General features: G+C 48.6%; 3 protein-coding genes across 4 annotated transcripts in view; all 3 read right to left on the reverse strand.

Moving 5' to 3' along the window:
- LOC120948228 (uncharacterized) overlaps positions 1-26,577 on the reverse strand; it is a 302,677-nt gene that overhangs the window by 152,668 nt on the left and 123,432 nt on the right. The window lies entirely within an intron of this gene.
- On the reverse strand, positions 9-3,894 carry LOC120950182 (uncharacterized). Its single transcript, XM_040367998.2, has 2 exons — positions 409-3,894; positions 9-339 (listed from the first exon to the last, which is right to left on the reverse strand). Exons 1-2 carry the CDS (start codon positions 3,781-3,783, stop codon positions 154-156), a joined length of 3,561 nt encoding a protein of 1,186 aa, XP_040223932.2. The 5' UTR covers positions 3,784-3,894; the 3' UTR covers positions 9-153.
- LOC120952896 (protein lava lamp) overlaps positions 4,223-26,577 on the reverse strand; it is an 86,057-nt gene continuing 63,702 nt past the window's right edge. The window contains exons 6-13 of one of the 2 annotated variants that reach the window (XR_005751329.2): positions 18,226-18,522; positions 17,718-18,122; positions 17,587-17,646; positions 17,219-17,314; positions 7,130-9,535; positions 6,918-7,049; positions 6,081-6,555; positions 4,223-5,681 (exon numbers count right to left, since the gene is read on the reverse strand). Coding sequence is in view for 1 of the 2 variants with exons in the window: in XM_040372466.2 (XP_040228400.2) it covers positions 5,673-5,681; positions 6,918-7,049; positions 7,130-9,535; positions 17,219-17,314; positions 17,587-17,646; positions 17,718-18,122; positions 18,226-18,522 (3,405 nt within the window). In the remaining variant the exon portion in view is untranslated. The remainder of the gene's footprint in view (positions 5,682-6,080; positions 6,556-6,917; positions 7,050-7,129; positions 9,536-17,218; positions 17,315-17,586; positions 17,647-17,717; positions 18,123-18,225; positions 18,523-26,577) is intronic. The other variant, XM_040372466.2, reaches the window with a different exon arrangement.

Genomic DNA, 26,577 nt, shown 5'->3' on the forward strand with positions numbered 1-26,577 from the left:
ACAATATACATCAATTTATAACACAAAGGATATTATTCGTCAGCAGTGTGATGTTCATCAACTTAATCATGAACATAAACTCTCTGCACTGTCTTAAATTAGATCAAGTTGCACCATACTTCAAATAAACAAATAGAGTTTTCTAAAACAAATTCAAGTATGATACAGGAAGAACGCAGGCACCCATTGCGATGTCTTCTCACAGGCCGAACCTAAGTCATCACGTGTCGTTATGTTCAGTGTAATTTGGTGATGCTTTTTAAGATCAATATTTCCAATCAGAGTCGTGCGCCGTTTGTTCGAGTAGCAAACAGAACGCAGTTCATTATCGACGTAAATCTGCAAAACAAAACATCTCAATAAAGCATACGCAACTTTAATCCCACCACCGAACAACTTATCACTCACCTCAAACCCTGCTATACAGTGTAGCACATCATCATCCAGTACTCTCCAGTGAACGACCAGCACATCCGGGCTCACTGCATGGCACGAGTAGATTTCCGTCGGACAGTACGAACCACTCTGGCCAAATGGTCCAATCGGCTGTTGGGTCTGCATCGGGCATCGAACGATCGGTGCTTCGTACGATTTTCGTAGCTTTTGGGCTAAAGATTTGCGTTGGGATCGACGCCTTTCGGTCTGGGTAGGTGGGTGAGTACCTTCTGGGACAGGTTGCTGCTGCTGCTGCTGTCCGGCTACTAGCTGCTGTACTTCGTTACGAATGGCGCTAATGTCTGTGTCAATCGTTTCCAGACGATCGTTTGTAGCGTGAAACAGTTCCAGTAGCTCTTGCATCGTTTCTGCCAACTGGGAATGCTCGGAAGGCTGTTCCTGTGGTGGAGATAGTGCTTCATCTACTTCAATTCCAGTGGTTTCTGCCAACGGGAGTTCCTCAGCTGGCTGCTCAAGGGCCGGAGTGCTATCTTCAACAATTTCATTCTCCTTGGTTTGATTTGAAGTTGAGACATGTCTGTTACAAATAACGCAAGAATGGTCGGTGCAAGCGTGACCCTCCTCTTCATCCGTAACATCTTCGTGTATTTCCACCGTATAGCGTTCCAATGCGTTCTCCTCCGCCATGGTGTGCGCAGTCCCAACGCCTGCGTTACCAAATTGATCGCATAACTTGTGCACCGCCGATGTAACTGGCGAGAGCAGGTCCTGCAGGCAGTGTTTAATTTCTCTCAGCAACTGTTCCGCCCCTGTAGTGTTGAGGATGGGCAACTCTCCGTCATAGCCTCCATTGCACACCATATCCTCAATCAGCGAACTTACAACTTGCTCATATTCAGTGGTCGGTTCCGTTCCCGCTGCCGAATGTACAACTGTTTCTTCGGATAAAACTTCACTATTTTCCACGTCGTCCGAGAGTCGCCCGATTCTGGTGACGCACTCCATCACCGATTCGACCTTTGCCAGCGAATCCAGATCGATAATGCGGGCATCGAAGAACACGGCCACACCAGCATCGTGATCCCGAATGTTGCCCGTCATCGTCAGATAGTCGTCCGCTTCCCGCTTTTCCAGCATACCCGAGACGCTCGTGTGCAGCTGCAGGTGAATGTTGTGGCGAGAGCTGGAATGTTTCAGCTCAATACTGCCAGCATCTTCCAACAGTTGCGTGAACATCTTCAGTGATCGTGCATTTACCGAACGATCCGGATCGTTTTCCGAGTCTGCTGTCATCTCTGGTCCGGATGATCTTTCTAGCGCAATTTGTAACACGTTTCTTGCTTGATTTAGTCCATTGCTTTCTTCGTGACGCTGGTGGGGGATTTTTTCATTATCAAGCACGCTGCGGTGGAACGACACGGACGGTGAAGGTGTTCCCAGCAGAGGCGGTGGAGGACTGTTCAGAAAGTCCCAAAAACTGTTCATCTGATTCATGATCCACACGAGCACGGACCAGATGGAGAGAACGATACGCTCGAAGAAGCAGGTGTAGGGTTTACAGAACGATACGGATGGTGCCTCGTACCGATCAATCTCCAACACGCTAGAACTTGTGGGAAACACCGCTGGGCCGGTTGCCATCGGTGTCGGATCAATGGAGACAACTTTTTTCTCCGGCACACTGCACGAACCAGTGCAGGTCTCGCTGACACGCACCAGCCCATACTGCAATGCTTCGATGAACTGTTCCGGATGTTCAATCTCGTGGTCTAGCTCGCAGGAAAGCTTCTCCAGCGTCTGCAGCACACGATTCCATGCCTCTTCACCGCTCGCAAGTGATCGCGCCTTGAGCGGATAATTTTGAATCTCTTCAATCGTGTGACGCAACTGATTCACTATCGTAACGGGATCTTCCAGACTGTGTGGCATTAACAGCTCGTTATGTACATGTTTGATTTTATCCACCAGTCCAAGGCGTCGAAATTCATCGCCCACTTCTTGCCGGGTGCAACGCATCACTTCCGAGAGGACGTGCGAAACAAACTTTAGTACCGTCCCCGTGACGGAGATGTTGCGGAGGATGTACTCTTCCAGCAGTAGCCGAAGATTGAGGACAACTTCCGCTGCATGTTGCATTCTAGGACATTTGATCCAGTTGTTGCTAGATCCCTGTACGACCATAGGAAAGGTGGACTCATTGGAAAGACCGAAACTGGACGTTGCATTGGAAAGATTGTTCATCACACCGGGACGTAGTTGATGTCTGTGAGCCGGTGTTGGCCGGTCGAGATCGAAAGCTGGCTGTTGCTGACCCGAAACGGGTGTAGTCTGTGTGTGCATCGATATCATCTCGTCCGGTTTGGCGACAAGCTGCCGGTAAGTGCTCAGTATCGCTTCGTTCAGCTCGTCTTCTGAGGTAATGCCTTCCGTCATGGCGCTGGTCGTCTTTAGCACGGCCGATGACTGATCTGAAAAGGTCAGCAAGGCGAGCATATTATCATCATTATCCTGACGCACGTGAACCGTCGGACTGGTGACCTTATCCGCTTCCACCAGACATTGAGCGTGATGAGCGATAAGGGAATCGATACTTTCGCGATCTTCCCGCTCCATTTTCGGCTTTTCCGGCATCGTGCGTTTGTACAAGACCATATCGTTGTCCTTGCTAAAGCATCCTACAAATTCATTCTCTCCTTTGTCATTGGTAACGGACGGTACTATGGAACGTCTAACCGGGCGATGCGAACAGCCGGGTACATCCGGATCGCTTGCTTCCGCTTCCTCAATCCCGATGACAAACTGTGCACTATTGCCGTTGGTTTCATGCACCAGGTTGAACATCGTTTCCGAATGTTCCATGAAATCGCGCAGCATGTCCTTCGTGAAGGCCGGCTGGGAAGCCATCGCCCGTATGCTGTGCTGCTTCAGCACGACCAACTCGTCTTCGTTACCCATCATGGCGTGCATTTGTTCTAGCTGCTGGGCTAGACGGTTTTCCAGCGACCGTTGCATCAGCACCGTACCGGACTTTTCCAGCGCAGCACCGATCGTGCTCTGTGATATGGTTTCGGTGTCGGTACAGACTGTACACTCTTCCGGTTGCCGGCTGCCATCCTTCAGCGGGGTCGATGGAAGCTCAATGATGGGATCGACGTTTTGAAAGTGCACATGCGAGCCACTGTCCGGGGACTCGGAAGAAAAGCTTAGCTCAGAAACGGACGATTGCAACACCAGGCTGCTGGTAAACTCTTCGTACGCAGGATACGTGCCATCGTACATAGTCGGGGAAATGGGAAGATTATTCACCATGTGGCGCGTTTCATCGTAGATAGATTCCCTCTCGTGTGCTGACGGGCTCTCTCGCGGTTTGGGGCGGTTATTTTGCATGGTTTAGATTTGAAAACAGCAATTTAGATTAACGCGAAAAAAGAAACACTTGCAAAACGATGAACTCACTACCAAAATAATCGTTATGGAATGAACAAATGTTTGGTTGCTACGATTTCGAACGCATTGCTGTTTGAAGATTTCCGCCTAAAAGTATACAATTAGCGCACCGTGACGAACAGTGGTCGATTCTGCACAACAATGGATGACCTACATTTTTTTATCCAACTTTTCAATAGTTTGCAAATACAGAGGTACCAAAAAACGTGTTTGTTTTTGCAAAAACTACCGAAATCTGTTATGAAACAAACTTACCTAATTAATAACCATAAATTAAAATGAAGGCTTGAAATTCTTTTTGATCTTTCGTAAATAAATGTGAATTTTCCAGGAAGATTTTTCGGATTGTAAAAAAATGCAAAACGAAAAACACACATCATACTGTTATAATTTTTCACTACCACAACTACGGCGTATATTTGTTTATTCTTTTCTTTCTTTTCTCCGCTTCTCACTCAATCTTTCTTCACTTTCTCGCTTTCCAACTCACTCACTGTTTCTACATGTTCACTTTATACAAAACCTGAACAATTGATTAATGTGGGACATACATATGAGTTTGTAGTAACACGTTTAAATAATACCCTGGAAGCTCACAAGTTCGCACTGCGTACCGGTGGAACGCAGGTAGCTGGTACTGATCGTTTACCAGTTCCCGTTTCGGGGAACGAACGTACTAAGGATCGATCCTTCAATCGATGCTGAAGGCACAAAATCGATTCAAAAGCACCATGACCGATTATACCGACCGGGTCGGTTGACGGATCATTGCTCGCTTGCATGGCTCGCCACGTTAAATAGCTGCTTATTTTGTTTCAACCGTTATAGTCGTATATAGAATAGCACAAAGAACTACTAGCCATCGGACTGTCCTTCCCGTGGGAAGGACGACATTTACCAGCCAACCCATCGGATATCATAAAATATGTTACAAAAACACAAACTAACGCAAGCATACTGTACACAAACGAATGGTAAAATTAAAACAAAAACTCTAAAAGCAACTCACAATCATACAGTAATGGGCAAAATTATACAAAATACGAACCGATATTTACTAACTGCAAACTGAAGCTCTTCCGTAGGTGGTTTGGATGAAAGGCAAACAAAAGGCTTAGCAAAACTAACTCGCTTAGGCTGAGAACTTATTATTCAAACTGTAAACGCAACGAACATGAACGCTCAAACTAGAGTTTAATTATTGCGAAAAAAAAACTATACGATCTAAAAGCTGTCAACTGCTGCCAACCATCTACTACTGTTCAGTCTATATTACAGAGTCTGGTTATGGGAGTACATCGTAATTGAATGGTGTGCGCATGCATTGTCGATCCGTTGCCATGGGCAAACACCAGGCTCTCTACACAAGAGCAGCCATGCCAGTAACGCACTACGATCGAACGATCACCATCGTACCGCCTATCTTCTGCATCCGTTACTGCTGCAGCTTTCATTGCTAACGTCTAACACTACTTTGTTTTATAGTACCTCAAAAATAAACACATTCAACAAAAACAACGACTAGATTTTTTCATCTCCTCATTTCCGGGCCCTTCTGCCGGCGCGCTTCTGCCTTGGCGACGCATGTTCGAGTCCACCTTTGCACTGGGAGGTGGTAAAATGGCCGACCAGAAGCTGCAGGAAGGAGTGCTTGATGAAGATTTGTTTCGGCTCCGATATCGGCTGCAGAGAAACAGACGTCCTAGAGCATTAAAAAACGGCGGAGAGTGTTACCGATTGTCCTGCTGGTGGTGATGCTGGGCTGAAGGAGTTTCACTTCAGATTTTCTGCGCCTGTTGCGGGATCGCTTATCTGGGTGGCGGTTTGTATCAGTTCATCTTGTTGTGGGAAGAGATAAAAAATGAAAGAAAGAAAGCAATGTTAATAAGGTTGACTTTAACGACTTTAATCAATAAATTCCAAAGAGACAAGAAACAACTGAAGGTGCATATCATCCAGTAGATTAGAAACGGAAACAGTTGGAAACGAAAAAACAGAACCAGTGAAGAAAGGGAGTAAGTTTACCGGTGAAACAGAACAGATACAGGGATGTTGATCGTACAGAATGATCAAGAACTCTAAAGAAGGGCATACAGACAGGCCAGTGAGACAAACTATCCAGAAGTAGTCAAAGTTTGCAGGAAAGCGGTTAGGAGCTAGGTAAGGTAAGGAGGAAGGAAAACTAGTATGCCGCATCAAAGACGACGCAGGCATACGACATATCCAATGACACTCACCACGTTGACCTGTTGGCAAGTCCGGGACAAAGCGGGAAGGGTGCGCTACAAGGATCAAAGGATGCTGTGCGAACAGGGATGGTTGAGGGAGGGGTGTGACACAACCTTCAACTTCACAGCCGAAGATGCGCTTCTACGACACAACACAAACATTCCATCCAAACCCCAAAAAGGCTTGCACGTGTTGCATGTCTGAGTTCGTGTCCTAGTGTAACGTGTGCATGTTGGAAGGATGTGTAACGTGTGCGCTGGGTTGGTAACACTGTTGCTTGGCGGTTGTTTTCAGGGCAAGCAACGGTCCGTTGTCCGAGATCACTCGAGGGAACACACCAGTAAGATGGCCCGTGCAGGGATGGGGGGTAGGGGTATTGTACTTATTCCAGCAAAATTTGGCAGATTCGGGAGTTCGGGACATCCTGTCCACTCGGGTCCAGGATTCAGCATCTCACACCCACCGGGCGAATCGGCTGCGTGCCTAAAAGAACGTACCGACAGCGGTCAGTGTACAGTGCTTTGATTCTTCAACCAGATTCTACTAGAGTCACTCACTACACCCGGCGTTATTCGCTACCATACATGACTCGGAATGAACGAGGAGGTTAGAATGAAGATGAGATTTAATGCATCGATCCAAATGGCCATACAAATAAGATTTCAAAGCAATTTTACACCCGAATCGCGATCACGCGATCCAGACAATTCACTACGCTACTTTTGATGTACATCGTGTTACTTCATGCGACTATTTCCGGAATGTTCCGCTACTCGTTGTCCGATACCTTCTACCGGTGGCTTCGGATCGTCTTGCAAGCTTCAATAATGCTCAGGAATACCTACCTCCTCAACAAAGGATTTCTTTGGCGTCTTCATTCCCCTGCTTTCGGCATTCAGAATGATCGTCTCCGCAAGGCTCTTCACTTCTTTGGTTTCAAATGCCGATGGTCTCGTGTGCGGAAACTTGCTTCGATCCTGCATCGCAACGGTTGGGAAAATAGAAGTTATTTACTTTTTTGGAGCACGCTCCCTTTGTGGACAATCACTCTGCTTACCTCGCTACCGCTGCCACTGCTGTCGCTGTCGGGAAACTTCCTGCCCAGTGGATGCACCTCGTAGCCGTGGCGTGTGTAGGTACCCTTGAGCGGACGCTCGAGCTCCTGCGCCAAGCTGCGTCCAACCGTTGCCCGGCTACTACCGGTACCGGGTCCACCAGCCTTGCGTGCGTGTTGGAGTGCAACAATTTGCGACTGCTTCGCTTCCAGCTCTTCCGTCAGCTGCTTGATGCGCTCCTCGTCACTGCCACGCTGAGACATCAGCTCGCGGATGCGTCCCTCAAGCGTTTCTACCTCCTCACGCAGCTCACTGTTCGTCACCTCGATGTGGTTCAGCTCCTTGGTCGAGTTGAGCAAACGACCGCGCAGTGAGCCCACCTCGGCACGGTGCGATTCTTCGCCATCGCGCAGCATCTGTTCGGTGTGCGCCAGCTCGTCTTCCAGCGCCAGAACACGCTTCTTCTCGCGCTCCAGCGCTTCCGCCGCCGGTCCGCGCAGGTAGTTCTGCAGCTTGGCATAATCGTCCTTGAGCGTGCCGTACTCCTCCACCAGCGCACCATGCTTAGCGGAGAGCTCTTTGTTCTCCTTTCCCAGCCGGCTGACGCGACTCTTGAGGCTGCTTTCCGCCTCCTCCAGGTGCGCAATCCGCTCGCTCGCGTACTCACTGTCCTTGCTCAGCCGCTCCTCGAGCTGGGCGATCTTGGACTTGAGGGTGGCCTCCTCCTGCTCGCACCGGCTGATCTTTTCCTTGTACTCGCGCTCCATCTGTGCCCACAGGTTGTCCGCATTTTCGAGCGTTTCGTTGTACGCCCGGTTCAGCTCGGCAATGTTCTGCGTCAGCTCCTTTTCCCGGCTCATCAGCTCGCTCAGCCGGTTCTGCAGATCGTCCGCCTGCGAGCTGCCACTATCGTAGTAGTCGATGTGGTCCGTGGGAATGCACTGGATGGCGTGCGACTCGGCGTAGGATAGCGTCGGCGGTCGGGACTGTTTCTGCTGCTGTGCCAGCGTTGCGGCCTGGTGCTGCTTGAACTGTTCGTGCAGCTGCCAGCTGTTGTAGAGCAGCAGCATCGGTATGAACATGTAGATGATCTCGATCTTCTCCCGCAGCTCGTTTTCGTTCTCCTCCAGCAGGAAGATCTTCTCCTCGTACTTGTGAATCAGCTCCTCCAGGCTGTCGATGTTTTCCTTCGCGTCCTGGTACTTGGACTGGTACGAGCTGCGCGACATTTCCAGCTCCTCGTTCCGCTGGCCCATCACTTCCAGATCTTCCTCCAGCCGCTGCAACCGCAACCGGGTGTCGTTCTCGATCTCCTCCAGCTCGCAGCGTTCCTCCTCCAGCCGCTCGTTTTCCAGCTCCACGCGGCCGAGCTTCTCCGACAGCTCCTTCACCCAACCTTCCAGCTGTACCTCGCGCTGCAATCGCTGCGACAGCTGGCGCAGCTGCTGGTCGCCGCTGCTCTCGTACACCTTCAGCTTGTTCTCCAGCATCTCCGCCCGCTCGACGTAGAACTGCAGTCGGCGCCGGTCGCACGCTTCATCCCCGGTCGGGGGCGGTATGTTCAGCGCCAGCATCGAACCCTTGCTGGGCGTTTTGCAAACAGCTGCCACCGCTACGCCCTTGCACTCCTCGATCTTCTCCCGGAATCGGTTCAGCTTCTCTATCTCGGCACACAGCTCGGCGTTCGTCTTTTCCAGCGCCGGGAAGTCGTCCGCTTCCGTCTGGGTGGAAACGTGAGTGCACGGTTCGTCCACAAACACGCCGCTCTCCTGCAGGCTGGTGGCGTTGTTCCAGCGCGACGACTTCTTCATGCCGCCGAACGTTTCCGCGATCGAGGCAATGGAGGGTGCTTTCGGTGGCGGTACGGGTGCGGCCGCATGCTGGTCCGAGCTGTGGAACGGCTGCACGGTAGCGACAATCTTGCCACCGGCCGCCTTGTACGGCGTGGAGCTGTTCATCACAGCGGCTGCGGCCGAATGCAGCAGCGCCCTCGGCGGTGTGCTGCTGTCCGGGAGGGTATAGTTGTACTTTTGGATGGGCGACTCCAGGCTCATGTCGTCGCCGGCAATCTCATGGTCCTGCGACAGGGCCTCGAGATTGTTCAGCAGCGACAGGATCTGGAGCAGACACAGCTTGTCCTCCTCGTCGTAGCACGTGCGCTTGGTCATGGCGATGAGCCGCTTGCGCACATCGTCCGTCGGTATTTGATCCAGCAGGGAGAGATCGCACGGCGACGGTACGCCGCTCTGCTGGTCCTCCAGATGGTGATGGCTGTTGGGTGAGGTGACGCCGGAGTCGGATCGCTCCGAGAGCATTATCAGCTCATCGTGCTCCTTTTCGGTATCGGTCCAGCCGTCCTTTGTCGTTCCACCACCGACCGTTGGGCTTGAGTTGTTTCGTAGAGACCACTGGAAGATGAGATAGTGGAAAAAAGGTTAATAATTGTTCCATTGAGAAAATAAATGCAATTACTTAAATAAAAATGGTAAAAGAGACCCTAATCATCCGTGAAATGTAACGACAAACGATCGTTGTATGAAACTGCACTCAAAGTAACAAATTGTGCCCAATCAACTGAAACACACCAGATGCGAGCCTCCCTACGCGCGTTAACCGTTAGCTTGTCTTAAGTTTCAATGGCAAGAATTTTGTACCTCACTGCACCTCTTGGGAAAGGGTGCGCAAGCAAGGGTTTCGTCTGCATGACCTGCTCTCCCCTCAAAGCGAACTCCACGCCGCACGGCTAACGCCCTGTGCGGGATAATTATTTCCGAAAACTAATTCCCCCATCCCTTATCGCTGGCAATCAAAAGGGCCTCGCTGGGAGAAAGAAAAACAACGCCACACGAAAACTACCCAAACACCCAACACGTTCGCATACTAATTGTCCCGTGGAAGGGAAAATTCTCTCCACACCAGAACCAGTAGCGTACGGTTGAAGTTTAAACGGTATAACGGGTAGCCAGCCTTTCCTCCCCCGCTCGCTGGCAAGTTCGTTCAACTGCACTTTCTGTTGGTGTGTTTGTTGTTGTGGTGGCTGTTGCTGTTGTTGCTGCTGTTGCTACAACCGCTGCTCTGTCACGGTCATGGTTTTGCTTGCGCACGCACTAAACCCCGGGCGTACCGTATCAGCCGGGGCCAAACCGCGGGAGCATCGTTCCCAGCAGTTAAAAGTGTTCAACAAATCTTTAATTATCGCGGGCTTCACCAAGTGTCGAGGCTTCCCGCGCGAGCGTGTCTTGCACTGGGCACGCAATACGGGTGGTGTGCGGAACCATCGATTTGCTTGCCTCACGCACGAAAACACACGCACACGGAGTTTGTTGTCCATGTCACCGACCTGGCCGAGGTTTGGTTGGATAATTGAAGGAACAAAAACAAAACATTCAGTAACCTGCAACAATGCGTACAGTTCCGTAGCGTCCCAACTTTGCCGTGGAATCATTTCAAGCCCTTAAATGCCGTGATAATAGATACTGTAACTTAAGTGAGACAAAAGGCAACTTAGTCTGCAATCTATCGTCCAGAGGTTCAGGAATTTATGGTTTAATTTATGAATCTCCGTCCAGCCTGACCATTTAATCTCTAAATCACAAGAAAATGAAGGACAGCCAAAGGGAAGCTATTTTAACGATCTTTTGTTGACTCATACCATCACGGCTAGCTCCAATTCGATGGTCAGAACTAGTGCAGCATTGAGCTATGCTTACACTTCGTGCTTCAACGGTATGGGAAACGTTGCTTTGGGGACAGTGAAAAACGGTGCCAAGTGGCCAGCGCCATTTCGTTATCTACCAACTGCATCGTCGTCTATGTCGTGATCCCTTCCGCGGGAAAATGAATCAAGCGAATGCCAAGTGCTCCGTCGTTGCATTAAGCTTGAGCGTTCTACATTCATGCATTGCAGAACACTGCTGTTTAGTAATTATCTACTGCAGACTGGTTGTGGTATGTATGTATCACAATGGAAACATTAGTCTGAACTCTACAGTTGTTATTATTTCAATTAATTCATGTGCGTGTAGTTGCCATACAACCTTCCATACGAATTTTTACCATTCTACCATCTCACATATTATTGAAGTCTTCAATGTTACGGTTGACGAGAAAACGGTTATTAAAGATATTGCTCACAATTTTCTTCATTTCACCCATCGGCCAGCATGAAGGCCAGAAGGTTTACCACGAACACGTGTGTGAGTGTGTTTGCCTTTTCGTTTTCTACTTGTATTATTCATGCTGCTGCTGCTGCTGCTGCCCAAGCCATGATACTCTTTGTTTGTTTGTGATCTCGCTACATACGCGCGTGGCGGTACAAGCAAATGGGCACACTTAAGCACGGAAAATGCCATGATTTATGAACGATGCCGCCACGCCAGTGTGATTGAGATATTAGAGTGCTAAATTATTGTAATTCACATGACCACCGGGCGGGTGTACGGTGCTTGGCCCACACTCCAGAGCGAGGTTACTATGGAAGGTTGCGACAGAAAGGTGGTACACGATTTGGTAGCGAGGCTGAGGCTTGGTGCAAGGTTCCGGGAAGTCATAAGTTTTGCACAAAAAAAGACATTAATAAGCTCGCAAGGCATAATGTAAAACTAAGGCAAAGCTGTTGCAGAAAGTGATCATTCCCTTTCACTGTTTTTTTCTTCTTTATCTTATTAATTCACATAAGAATTTGGGTCAAACGATTTGCCTTTCAATATTCAGTTGTAAATAATTGTTCTTCGACAAACTCAGCTCATTTTATCAAACTACAATTGTCACAATATGGTTTCCCATTTCTGTATAAAAACTACATGCAACGATTGACAAATCTACAGTCGACAGTATACAGAGCTAGACGTCAATTGCCCATTGACAACCTAATAATTTTAACCGCCCTGAAACGTACCATTCAGCAGTCGCCACAACGCTCTTGAAAACGCGTAATTTGTACAGCAGCTCAAAGATTGTCGCCGTTTCTCACACAACACTTTCGATTGATCCTCTTAACACGTAACACTGGTGTGGGTGGCTTGGGTCGTGATTTGTTTTCACTGTCCTACAATCACAAACACACACACACATCACAGCTTCATTACGACCACCAGCTGACTCCTACGACCATGATTGTAACGTGTTCACGGTGTGAGGTTTTCTACAGGCCAAAAACGAACCACTAATCACCATGCTGGCGACGAAATCTACGCTGAAGGATGCCCAGACGGCTAAAAGCATCAACCAACTGTGTCAAACGTCGCCGCCGCAGTTACGGTTTAACGCTAAGCCATTGATTACCATAAACACAAACTTCATATTTTACGACTTTGAAACGTTTAACTCTTTTGATCCGCTTTTCACTTCAGATCGATGTATCAGTGCGAGTTGCCATTGGTATATTTATATGGATTTTTTGTTTCAAATTCGTTTACACTGTCACTCGGTAGATTTGATTGCTTGTGTATCAAACAGTAAGTCCCAAAACATCACAAACGTACTTGCTGCTGACTTAGAAGGCTCTCTAGCTTTCCATTCCCGCCATTCAACTCCAATCTCGATCAAAGACTGTTTTTTCCGTGCCCAGCGATGTTCTGGTATTGAACGGTGCGCCGCCGGCACTGGACGTGACCACGAACCGTACACCCGACCGGCCGAGAAGAAGTATCAATCATTGTCAGTGGCAATTAAATGTGGCTGGCTTTCACGCTGATTGATCTACAGTCGCGCGAGGCGGGCTGAACTGCGAGACGGGAGGCACCAGTGGCAGAAAGAACTGATCGCACTTTTCCTTTCTTTTCACTTCTCGTCGAGAAAACCTTGACCGCACACACACACTCGTTGGCTTTTCCGAAGCGTCACTATATCGAACAACTTCAATGAGCTTTAACGCATTGCAAGCGACGAACCTCCACGCAATGGGTCTCACTCGCAAGATCAATCGAAAGCGACCGACGCCCGCGCAAACGAGTCTACAACTGTGAGCGCGCGGACGGACGAACGACGCGCGAACATGCTGCCGAGCACCCAAGCGGTGCCGTATTTTGGCTTCGCGTGTAGAGGGGAAGAAAAAATGCTTCGCCGGCACCAGCAACAGCTGGCGGCTGGATGGAAACTGGGGTGCGGCACAACGGAAGCGGAAAGGTTTGTAAGCGAACCGAGCCGACTTCTGACGCTAGCGCCTGGCGCTTGATCTGATGGTTGTTTGGATTCGTGTATTTTAGCATAAGCCGAGATGATAGCGGCAAAAAGTAGTTCCAAACGCTTTTTTAGCAATAAACAATCTGTTACGTGTGATGAAATGTACAGTAACATTGCGAGGATTTTTTGCTGTAAAATTTCACGTAAAAATATCTAAATCAAATATATATTTATGTAGATCAATTCTCTCATACAACCGTTTTATATTCAAATATAATAAATTCCATTTCACATAGCCCTGAGTATGCCACATTACAGAGCTGTACTATTGTAAATAAGTCTGAGAAAAACTATGTTTCCTCATTTGAGCTCCCCGTCATATCGTTCCCTGGGTCTGTCTCACTCGCTTGAATGCCGACACATGACAAATTCACACAGCAAAGGCACGCAGGCATATCACCCCAGATAAAAGAACCCTAGACAGTTGGGGCAGCATAAAATTAAGCTTTCCCCCCGGGGAAACCAATCTTGAGTCTCGTTCTGTAATTCGCTGCATACAAGTAGTGTGAAAAAGCGCATTTCCGAAATGAGTCAAGTGGCTGTAATGAATTCGCTTATGAATAGTGATTTATGACGCTTGAGAAATTATCATTCATGCCACTGGAAAACGCGTCAAAGGGCTTCTCTTTTTTGGGGGGGCACAGGAAAATGATGACCAGCGCTAAAAGGGTGCGCCCAGTTTTTCCATACTGGCCCGGGAAAGACAGATAAGATTAAGCGAGTTTCCCTTCGCTTCGGAGTCGCCATCCACAGAAAGATCAGTTTTCTCAGCTGTGCGGAAGCTGCAAGAACCATTCAGGGCCGGTATTTATTACGTGTGGTAATCCGTTTGCCAAGAGACAAAGCGATCCGGTTTGGCTGTGTGGTTTATAGTCCGCTTTTTTTCGTGGGAGACTTTATTAAATATTCCAACAAACATTAGGCTAGCTTCACTCGGCCTGAGGCCGTTTTTGACGGGCCGCTTAGGTCAAAGGTGAAGAGGAAGGCGCTTGAGCTATAATAACGATGTTATAAAACTTTAAACGAACTTGGCCTACCACACCATTGAGCTAAACGTTCATATTCTTTTTATTGTCATCTAACCAAACATCGTCCGCTCATAATCGCTCGGAAAGATCATTCCAAATATCCTTCTGGTTGTGGTACATTTTAAAGATCCCATTCTGCCACTCCTGCTACCTTCCGCTAGCGCTCCATGTTCTACCAGCGGAGCAACTAAATGACTAATTAGCAATCGCTTGCGGCACCACCAACGAAGGCAGTTTGTTCTCTACCGTGTGCTGCGTAAATCTCCCACCGATTGAAGCAAAAAAAAAATACGACTGACCAACACACTTTCAAACACGATGAACGTACGACGTTCGATACGGGAGCAGCCGAACAAGCGTCACGTACTGAACCGTTCAAATCCAAACTGGTACGGTGCGATAGATCGCGTCCCATGCTGTCCCGTCAAAGATCAAACGACAGCGAATAGCCGACGGGCTTATGCGAAATCTATGGAACATGCAGCATACGACGAATGGCAACAAAAAAATAAAACGCTCAACAGCGACCAGAGCCCACCCCAGCGTGCAGCGGACGGAGTGTTTAAATTATGACTAATCCAGCCCTCGAAGTAGCGCGTTCACTCGCTCTCCAAACACTGCAACATTGCAAACGCTGGCACGGTGGAAGCAGTTGGGCACGCAGGCACCAAGGCAGCAGCAACGGGACACCACACCTGTGTGTGCGGGCCCGTATCCTTTGCGGGATCAACGGATCAACGGAACGGCGCGTCCATTATGCTCCCAAAAGACCCGTGGCCGTCAATCCACGGTCACTTCATTGATGCAGCGCACGGTGCCGCAGCTTTCCACGGACTCGAAAGAAAAACAATCCACACCCCGTCACCATACACACACACACATGGTTCATGCTTCATGGTTTGGTTGAATCATGCCTTGTGCTGGCAGTAAGTATCAGAGAGCACCAGACATAAAATGTTGCTGACCATCGAACCGAGCGGGTGGGGAAAACGGCTGACCGGTTGAACCTCGTGAGAAAAAACGCGCAGCCTGAAAATCAACAAACCATCAGGGAGTTACGGCCACCTCCCTTCGTCCGAGTCTCCGCTAGGAGACCCGCCCGATAGGACCAATGTTTGCGCTCGATTAGTCACTGACAGCGTTGTCCGCCGTGCGGTCGGCTTTGAGCTGTGTGGCAGCGTGTTTCTTTCGAATTTGACAGCCGATTGCCGACTGCTGACGCGTTACTGACTGGCGCGGAGGAAGAGATCTTGGGCGGCAGCGTACAGCTCGGTACCGGTACGGGGTGCACAAGAGGATGCGATCGATTCCATAATCAACGCACCACTCGACACACTTTTATGGTAATACACTTGCGGAGGCGTCCGGCCAGCGTGTTGATAGGACGTTGTGTGGTACCGATCGAAATGGGCACCCCACACCGCATCGATGAGGATGAGTTTGGGAGCACGGAACTACAACGGGCCTGCGTGCGTGATCGAGTGCTTGGTCGTGGGACCGTTCTGCACGATCGTGATCGCTAAAGTGGAGGGAAAGCTAATCGTGCCGATGAAACTGAGCCGCTGGAATGTTGCTCGCGTGGCGGGAGATTTGAATCTGCAGCTTTGGGGGTGTACACAACATCGTACAGGGGGGGGGGGGGGACCACAATCGCGATAAGAGTGTGCTGTCTAACACGACACAATAGTCAAAAATCTTTAATTAGCCAAACCGTGAAGACAAAAAATAGGAAACAGGCCGGCAAACAGGTGGGATGGATGCAAATTGACTTTAAAGAGGCGCATTGGCAATAAAATATTCGAAACAGCTGACAGAAACCAATTATCAGCCCACGGATGTTGACGGATATAGAAGAAGGCTGTCGATGAAATACGATACGGCTAATGTGGTAGTAGTTAGATAAAACAAGATCAATATGAACTTGGTGCTATCTTGGCAAGATATTAGACAGTAGTGAACAACACCACGAGTTCAAATTATACTCACAAAAAAACTACCGTCAATATCATACATAGAAAAAAAAACCATCACTGCAAATTCTAATCGGTGCACCGAATCGGTAAATCAAGAGCACAGTCAAATAGGATTGTGTGATCCAATTCATGCGCCGTCATAAAAACCATCGATCATTTCATGGCTAATTTTTGATCGACACGTTGTTACCCTTACTATGGTCGAACAAAAGCACCGTTCGAGACCAAGAAACAAAAAATCAAGACTCCCTCCAAATGCCACCGTAAGCCAATGAATTATTGTCCAAGTCCTAATCCAATTATTTGCTCAAGGTTTGTACCGGGATCGATGCCGATTGCGATGCCCTGGGCAATATCTCGTAAATTAGCATGCACGGTGACCAACGAGAGGGGTGAGAGCAAGCCGAAATTCTGCATCCAGTCCAGTGCGGGGTTAGTGAATGATTAATTTGCACCAATGCCTGAAGGCGACAGATTGAGTTGTTGGTATGTGAAGTAATGCACAATTATGAGTGCAACATTTCACATAAATTTGACATTTCATTGTTATCAAATAGAATCTGTTGTTTTTGTCAATAGATCTTTAAATTAAAAATATATTTTAAAACACTTCAACAAACCAAATTTCGAACCAAATATTTGCTTTTGAAAAGAAGCACTAATATATAAAGACCCAAAATGAACACGTACCCAACCGCCGACTATTTCAAATGTTTTCGACGTTGTATATCTCAAAATTATCGTGTTTTTCGTTTTAAAATAATTCGCTTCGTCGTATATTGACTTAACTGCGACGACCACCCGACGTCGGGTGAACGTTCACACGACGTACACCCGACGCCGGAAATATTTGAAATTGTCGGTTGGGGACGCCATCGCTACTAGCGCCATCTATACGTGAGCTTACCTTGTCGTGGCTTTCCTCGAGCTCGATGATTCGAAACTCGAGCAGTTCGTTCTGCTCGCGCAGCTCGTGACTTTCCTTTAGCAGGTCTTCCTCGCGCTGAAAGAAAAACAATAACACAAAAATGAACAATCGTATGTTAAACTGTCTTTTGGTTTAAATCATATGCAACGAGTAACGATTGCATTAAAATTGTAGTCGTAAATCGAGCAGTTTTGTCCTAATACAAACTGCTCGAATACAGCTGCTGCCCGCAAAACGCTTCACATTTGAAAAAAAACGCTTAACAACATCATCAACAATTTACTTTGAGATCTTAAATTTTGTGATAATTTACAATTGAAATACATTTTAACACTACACAAACTCACCTTAACGAGGTATGCGATCCGTTCGTTCAGTTTGCTCTGTTCGCGCGAAGCTTGTGTTGCCTGAAAGGAGAAGCAGCGTGGAGTTAGTTTCTGTCAGCAGTTTGCGAGTTTCACACTCTGCACTGCCTCACCTTCACCAGCTCCTGCTCCAGCTGGTCGATCTGTTCCTTGGCAAGCGTGTAGTCCCGGTTGAGGATATCGTACCGCTGCTGCATCTCATCCAGCTCCAGCTTGATCCGCGCCAGCTTACCATCGTCACGAGCTATCACCGACCGCTGGACGTTCCACGGATCGTCGTCCGGCGAGTCGCCGGTGAAGCTGTTCGGCTGCGGACTCATCGAGGAGAGGGCCGAGTCCGTATCGGAACCGAGAGACGCCTGCTGGCACTCGACTGAGACGATCGATTGCTGTGCTGATGTGTTTATTGCTCCCGTCGCAAGATAGGGCGGCGTGATCTTAGACTCTAGTACTACGCTACTGGCACCACTACTTTCGTTGCTGTGAGCTTCCTTGGTTCGTTTACATAATTCGTGCGGCTAGGTGGTTGGGGTTTGGAAAAAACAACGAAAAATAGAAACAAAACTCATGTTAATCCCTGCGTTTTGGCTACAGATCGACGCATCCTCCACAGATCCTTACCAGCGTCGGCCGTTCAACCTCATCGTTGCCGCACGTCGTCGTTTCTATCGCTAGGTCTAGATTATTAGCCTGTGTTTCATCTGTGTTCCGCGTCGTTCGGCAGCTGCCGTCGTGTGTCGACGCTTCTTCCGCTGCCGGGACGGCGGTCGTCGTGGTTGTCGCGGTGACAATAGTCAGCTCCAGAGATTCCTTCGTGTCCAGCTGTTCGTAATCGTCGGTGACGGATTGGATGCTGTTATTGCTGTTGCTTTTGCTGATAGTTCCGCTACATGGTTCTGTCTCACGCAATTTTCGCATCTGCAAGTGGACAGGAAAAAAAAGGAAAACAAAACGACATTACTTTTTTGCTCCAAAAGTCTTCAAAGCTCGGCGACGAGATGATCTAGCTCGGGTCCACGCATCAACCAAAACGAGCTGCACATTCTTCAGGCTGCTGGCTTTGCTCGGGTAGGCCGAAAATAAACCGCATTTATCCGTCTCACTACGGTTGGGCCATGCAGCTCAAAAAACTCAAAAGAAAGACATTGAACTTTTAATCGCCCCAGGAGTGGCCGCAACGATCTTGTACCGCTCACCGGCCGCCCTACGAACTGCGTCTGCGATGCGGCTGCGAGTAAAACGATCACGATTACACGTTTATGCTGCACAGTACGAGAGTGCGAGGACGATACCGCCGGCCGCCGTGTGAAGTACGGCTTGTGGTACTTTCTTCATGGGTCACCTTACACAATGGCACGGCACCAGATGAACCGGTTTTCTTTTTTGGAATGATTCTTTCCAGCAAAAATAACGTCGATGGAAGGCCGCAGGCAAAGAGTGCGGAAGGCTTCAGCGACCTTTTTTTTTTTCTTCTCGCGTCCTCCACTCAAAATGCTCACACCAAACGAGCATAGAGAGTGCTTAATGCTGCCGAAGAGCTACACATTTATGCTGCGTGGGTTGTGCGGGTGTCCATCTCGGCACCTACACCTCCTTGCACAGCCCACGCATCGGGAACTCCACGCAGTGCGTCTAAGCGCCTTTATGTAACGCACCGTAATGATGTCGATTGCGTTGCAATGCACATGCAATGGGTTGGGAGGAGATGAATGGTCACCTTAATCTTCATTTCCACGCAATCTCCCGGCACGACTGCACTGTCTCCTCGGCGGAAGCGTCCCGGGGGTGATCTATATTGAGCCGCGGGAGCAAGTAGATAAAATATTGCATGACCATAAGCAGAACCATCGCGAACACCCGTCGCCGACCTCCAGCAGGCCGTGCCCACAATCCCCACCGTAATGTTGTGCCAAGTGCCGAGCGGGGGAAAAAGGGGAGCGCCAGTCGGTACGATTTTTACCGACCGTTGAAAGGAAAATGGGCACCGCGTTCGAGGGCTTCTGAGCAGGTCCCGGAGGGTCGTCCGCGAGAGTGAAAGTTGTGTGGGCAGTTTGCAATTTCTTTTGCATAAATTAGGCGGTGGCGGCGGCGGTGGCGGCAAGGGACACGGACCGCGATCCATTAAAGTAAAACGGAAACATGATTTATTTCCCACATGAGAAGCATTTTTTTCTGATCGCATCGCGATGCTGCCCCGCCAAAATGAGAACGGAAGGGCGGACGAGTGTGAAAGGAAAATCATCAAACTTCGATTATTCAACAGGCTGTGTCAAGCCCATGCTGTCAGAAGACAAACTGTTTGCAATCAGCTTCGGGGATAATGCCATCGCCGTTCGTTTTTGGGAGATTTGTTTGATAGCATAAAGCGCTCAAAGTCATCGCAACGAGACGGCGCAGTGGAACGCGTCCAGTTGCCGGGTGCTGACCATATGCAATAATTTGCCATCGCCTATCGATGCCGTCGATCTACGCCGCAAAACACTTCGCATCACGTGAAGGGTTGCAAATCTCAAGAGACTTTACTGCCAGCAGCATGAGTGTCTTCCCAACAAGCTTGTTAGCTCGCTGTAAAACTGAATGCCGCTCGAGACTTTCCATCCCATTAACCCGGCGACCCGGTCAGTGCTACACCAAATCAAGCAACAGAGGCATTGATGTGTGTGTGTATGTGTGTTGGACTGTCTCTCGATCAAACCGATCGATATCGGCACAGCGAACCTGGTGAAATGCGCTACTCACCCAATATCGTACTGCAAAGGAAGCTTACGCAACAAATCCTTAAACTGCACGGTGAGATAAAACTGTTACAGCTCCTGTCACTCTCTTTCTCTTTTGCCGGGTTCTCTTGTTGATATGGAATGAAGAGCTAGCATACATAGAAGAAGAAAAACCGACCGTGCAATAATTGCAATCTTTCCTATCCTAACGCCACACTCAATCATCCCCGTTTTGGAAGCTCAAGACAACGATAATAATGCTTAGTGCCGCACATGGCGTACTAAGCCAGCCTTATCGTACTCGTGCATAGGCAAGCTTGTCTGAACGGCTGGCCCTCATTGGCCATAAATCACTTTCTTCCGCTGTGAAGCGTTGTACGAAATGGCAAGCGACGAACCCGGCAGTACTCGACCTACCACCGCGCACTGTGTGCTCAGATCGTGGTCGAATGAAAGTGAAAACAATCCACGACCGGTGTGTGTGTGTGTGTGGCTTTCGATTCAAATCGATGGTACTTTTCGATGGTAACTGTTTGCAAGCCACGTACAGGTGAAATAAATCCGTGCCGCATGCTGCCGCCGCAGTACACCGTGCACAGTGCCGGTGAAGATGTGCGGTATTCCGTAATTGTTCGCCATCAGGAGGAACCGCTGGGTGACAAGAAACCGTATCTGCCGTGGCGATGCAGAAAGCGAAGAAAATTGCAAACATGTCTTATGATGAAGTGTGAAGTGCGCAAGTAAGGATTTCCAAATGTGTTTTTGATCACGTGCTTTGCGGTGTTGTGGTACGGTTTGGAACGTGGTATAATGCCCCTTTTTGCTGTAGATCTCACGCCATTGCCCGGGACTACCTACGCGTATGGTGTGCTGCCTTACATCTGGTATGCTGACATTTACACTCATTTCAAACTTGTATCTCTGTGGTAAGCAGTGTAATTATAGCACGAGTTCGATGTCTAGACAATTAAATCGATCACTTCAAAAGTTTACATCTCAATGACCTGAACAAGAACGAGCCCTACTGCGACTGAGTGTGTGTTTTTACGGACAGTTCAGCGAACAGCCAAACTGATTGATAGTTGAATAAGGTTTGGGAAACACTGTTGGACTCTATACTGTCAGTAACTGACATAGACTTGATCGCTTTATGAAAACATTTGCCTTTTAATGCATGTACAGTATATCTTGAATGTTTTGTACTGCATTGGATGATGGATAAAAAGCCTGCAGCATCTAAACCATTATTAAAATCATTTCAATAACGTCCAAGGTAACTCTTGCATCAACGTTGTCCACATAAAGCTGTGTCGAAATGAAACCTCTCCACAACTCTGGAAAGAAGTGTTTATTTATTCGATGTTGAATTGTCGTGCTACTGTATTTGTATTTTCAGCTTCTTTTTTTTCACTTCAGTTTCAACTACCAAAAACTCATATTCAACCAGCTTGCTCACCCTACTCTCGGCCAAGAAGACATTCAAGGACCGGTCGGTTAGCAAAACAAACGAAATCGATTCGATCGACCTGCCCCAAAGCCGACCACTTTACCCTTCGCTTAAGCGCATGATCGTCTTTACTTTCACCTTGCTGGCGGAATTTTCTTTTTACCTTTTAGCTCACTCACCCCCACCCTCGCCCTGTAAAGATCTTGTACCGCGCACAATTACACCATCCGAAAAGGCCAGATTTATAAGGCACAGGTCACATACAGCCCTCTCCCACTCCCCCCTCAAATTGACACGCAAGCCCAAATCCCTCGCAAGCCCTCCATGTGGGCACATTGACGCAACTGAGCCGGTCGGTGGGAGTGGGAAGCAGGGCGGGAATATTGCCGTTACGCAACAGCACCGCTTTTACCGAAAGCATCATCTTCTGGAGCAGCCACTGGTCGGCTTATTCTACCGGCCGGATGATCGGTGGTCAGCTTTAGCTCCGGTGGATCAAATTCGATCCGTCACTGGCCCGCCGCTGGCACGCACAGCAGGAAATTGCGGTCGATGGTCGATGGCATTCGTCGTGTCCGAAAGCCACGGCAAAACCCGAACCATTCGAATCATGACGAGACGCTTGGTCGACACTAAGTGACACACAGTCGCGGAAAGGGAAAGAGAGCAGCGACGATGCAGAGCGTTTGCCTCTGCGTGCCCCAGCGTCACGCAAAAATTGAAAGCGGAAATGGACGGCTGACCAAGGGAACTCGGATCGCGCAAATTTACAACACTAACACGGTTGGGCCCGCTGGTTGGCTGGGCGGACGAGGAGGAAAACAGAAACAAAACGCGATCTAAGCACACGGTACACCAGGAGACGTGTACACGATGCCCCTCTTCCACCCCCTAGGAACTGAGCGGAACTGCAAAATTGCAACGAATCTCGTCTCTCAAGCCGGGAAACGAAAGATCGATCACGTTTCGATAAATGGAACGCGATCACGGTTTTCGCGATTTGCTTTTAGCCCGGGTGTGCGCGCCGGGTAAAACTAAAACTCAAAAAAAAAACCGTGAGGAGACTAACCGGCTAAAGGCAATAAAATGATCTGTTGAGTAAATGGGCGAACATATTTTACGCGCCCGAATCTCTCTCCCCCCGAACCAGCTTGGTGATTTAAGAACGTCCGCAGCACATAATTAATATGGCCACCCGAATCGATTCGTGTCTCAATCGCTTTCTAGAGCGTGTTCGAGAGTATTGTACTGTTATTTTTTGGTGTAGTTGCTGGCCAAAAAACTGCGGCCGTAATTTACGTTCTCTTTGTCACTATAATTTCGTATTAAAACGCTTTATGCAACGGTTTTACTTGCGCGCGCGCGCACGTGATAATACAGCAGCAGCCACATTATCTAACAGTCGAACGATTAAGACACCGATCAGGCTCAGTGGCCGGCCAGGGCCGGTATTCCGACGGGCGATAACGGGGTGGGTCCGATTTTGCCTTGCTTTCTCAAACCAACACACCACAAACGAGACAGCCTCATGCGCCTTCAAGCCACTGGAATTTCTCCAGATTGAAGACTGTCCCGATCGTTTCATTTTTCTTCTTTTCGTACGGCACACAGTCCATTATCGAATGATCACAGGCAATCGTTATAATTTGCCGGTCCGCCGGTACGTCTGTGAGCCGTTTCGTGTCGTTCGATTAGTCGTCTGTCGTGCTCAGCTAAACGGCCAATTTGAAGCGCCAGTAATCGATGAAGCATGATTACTATAAATTGCCAGTTTCGGACACTCGCCTGCTTGCTTGGAGGTGCTACTTCCGAGCGTACTACGCACCGCGGCCCTCTCCCCCATCTCGAGCGGAAGTACGCGCTTTGTCACACTTTCGGTGATTTCGGCAAACAAGCTGATTATTTGTCGTTTTTATGGTTTCGTTGATTTTGTTAATGTTTATCTTCGTTTTCTTTTCCAGCGCGACGAAAGACCGCGTGCCGGTGAGCAGACACACCTTGTCCGGATGCACTTTTGTTATGTTTTTGATTATGCAAAGTCCCGGGGTTCCCTCCTATCAACCGTCAAACATTGACACCCATGCGTTTGACGGGTACGCGTAAAACACGATTGCTCGGGCAAGCCATAACGACACGGGGATTAGCCTCAATGTCCGAATATCGCTGATCTGGTAAGGGACAACATATAAACAACGCCATTCGATGACCGAATGGCTCAAAACGAAAACCCAGCCGGTACTTTACATCATCCAACTTTCGCCATTGTGCCTCCTTCTCGAGAGACAGAAGTACCCCCGTTGCTGTTCGCTCCTAACAAACGTTAACCTTTCACGCTGTTGACAGGCGATGAATGATGTCAATTTTTTTACCATCCGCAAATCTGCACCACCAGGTGTGGTTGCCAATTAATGTGTCAAGCAGCTCATCTTCCCTGGGGAGGAGCAAAGCAACCTTGAGCGGAACACTGGCATCTTGTCAAACGGCGCAGAGTGCACCAAAAGTTACCGAGCGAGCGTTCGTTCACCCGCGCTCAGTACGCTATTGTTTTGGGAAGATAATTTTTATGAAAGGGTGGGGAAAGGGGGGTTGCCTCGTTTGTGGGACATTTCAAGCCTGCACGCGTACAATTACCCACCCACTGCGCGTGCGTGTGTCCCCGATTGATTGCGTTGCTTCGCCAGGCACAGCTTGTTCCGAAACGGACGACTTTCTAACACACACTTGCAGCGGTAGCAACGGTACGGGATGACATAATTTGACGGTGGTTTGATGTTTCCAAAAAAAAAGGTAAATTCCATGCTTTTGCACACTGCTGTTTGAAAGGGCAAAGAGTGTGCATGTGGCTAGGTGTCTAAATTACTTTTGCCTTTTCCGCTGCCAGTCCTGTGGCATAATAGAGGAGTAAAAGGGGAATATGTGTTAAATAAATGGTGTTTTGTTGAAGGTGTTCAAACTCAATTCAATTAATACCAATTTGACGTAAAAATCTTCAATTATGGCTAGCTTTAGTTATGAGATTTTCAAAAAATATATATTTTGTCATCTTATCCATCTATACTTGAGGGATATAAGCACATCAAACATTGTTAACGTTAATTGACACCAAACGTTGCAATTAAAACCTAATGCTCGCCGCTTTACCCAATGTCAAAAGCATTCATTTTTGAAAGCTAACATTGTTTCCCAATAGTTGCGTTTTCACCACCATAATGAGGCTCTTCAGCAACGTTCTAGTGGTAAATGATGCTGTAATTGAATAATGTTTAGACCCCGGCTCCGAACGCTCGATCGTGTCAAATTCGTCAAGATTGCTGCTCCGATTCAGGTCAATGAGAATCAAACCGTTTAGCTCAGTCCAAACGATGGTGTAAGGGAGAAGGGGGGGGGGGGCGGTGGGAGATTTTTACATCTCTCACGTCGGTTGGCCAGCAAAGCTTCCACTCATCAATTGGTCAATTAGCCAAATCGAGCTGCGCCAGCTCAACGCATCCAGCGCTCCACAGCGATCGTTTGACTTTATCGGCTAACTAACAAATGCAAATCCACAACAACCCAGCAACAGCGCACGTTACGAGCAACGCAAATGGGCAAATGAATATACTAAACCGCTCATCGCCATCACTCATCACGACGCACCAACGCGCCAGCCGAACGCAATCAAGTACTTTCATCTAGGCAACTGGCCAAACGCGCTGGCCGTACACGGGTGTCTCTAAAGTACACGATCGCACAGGAAAGTAGCTGCTGCCGTCGTCCCCGGGCACTATTAGCCACACTGGCCAGCGCTTTCGATTGCAATTAAATAGCAATAAATGTAAAATTCGTTGATTACTATCTCTCGTCCCGATAGTCGCGGCACGGTGTCTCGAGCAATTTACCTACCTGCCACTAGCACCGAAATGGAAAGCTCCGTGCTGGCCTGTGGATCCCGGCCGGTGGATCGTAGGCATAATATTTACAATCCTACTCCTCCACCGGGCGTTCGAGTGGAGTTTTTATTAATTAAATTTACAAAGATAGCACCGCCGGTACGATGGGAAAACCGGGTGTGATCGTGCACTTGCTTAAATTAGAGCATCGAGCCGAGATGCATTAGGAGCGGATGGAGAGGGGGGGGGGGGGGGGTGGACACTCGGGCTGAGAAATGCTAAAGACTGTCAAATTTGTCAGCACCCCATGCACCGGAAGGAAGCGAGAGAGTCGAGCTGCAACCGGGCGGTGAAACCGGTTGCAGCATAACGCAAGGCCGCTGACGGTGCAACTCACAAACGCTTCAAATCTCACGCGCTTACTTAATGCCACCCGTTGGACATAATTTATACGAAACAGTTTCAAATCGCACGCCCGTCGACCCGGACGAAAACGTAACGAGCCTCCGGAATCCCGGCCCTCCTTCGCCGGCTCACCCCAATCGGGTATCGGGTTTAATGAAAACTGATCGATCAGTTTAGCAGCAGTTGAAATCGTATCCACTCCCTTAGGGCAGCTCCGAAGGCCGCCCGTTTGATGAAACAACTTTAAAACGAGTTGAATGAATATGGATATACACTTGCACACACACACTCATACATAAACACACACGCATGCGTATGTACAGGAAAATTCCGGCGTCTGGCTATCTGTCGTAATTTGTGATGACAATCCTTCCCTTCCCGACCCCCAAAACCGCCAGACCGGTAGACGAAAATTAATTAGTTCCCACCCGTTGTTTCGGTACCGTCGGACGGTAGCCCTTCTCCGCGCTGCAGGTGGCACAGGGCGGGGCCCCTCCTGCAGAGCCAAACAACCATAAACCATAGTGTGATGATC

This window comes from Anopheles coluzzii, chromosome 2 (genome assembly GCF_943734685.1).
Source record: "Anopheles coluzzii chromosome 2, AcolN3, whole genome shotgun sequence".
Taxonomy (NCBI): domain Eukaryota; kingdom Metazoa; phylum Arthropoda; class Insecta; order Diptera; family Culicidae; genus Anopheles; species Anopheles coluzzii.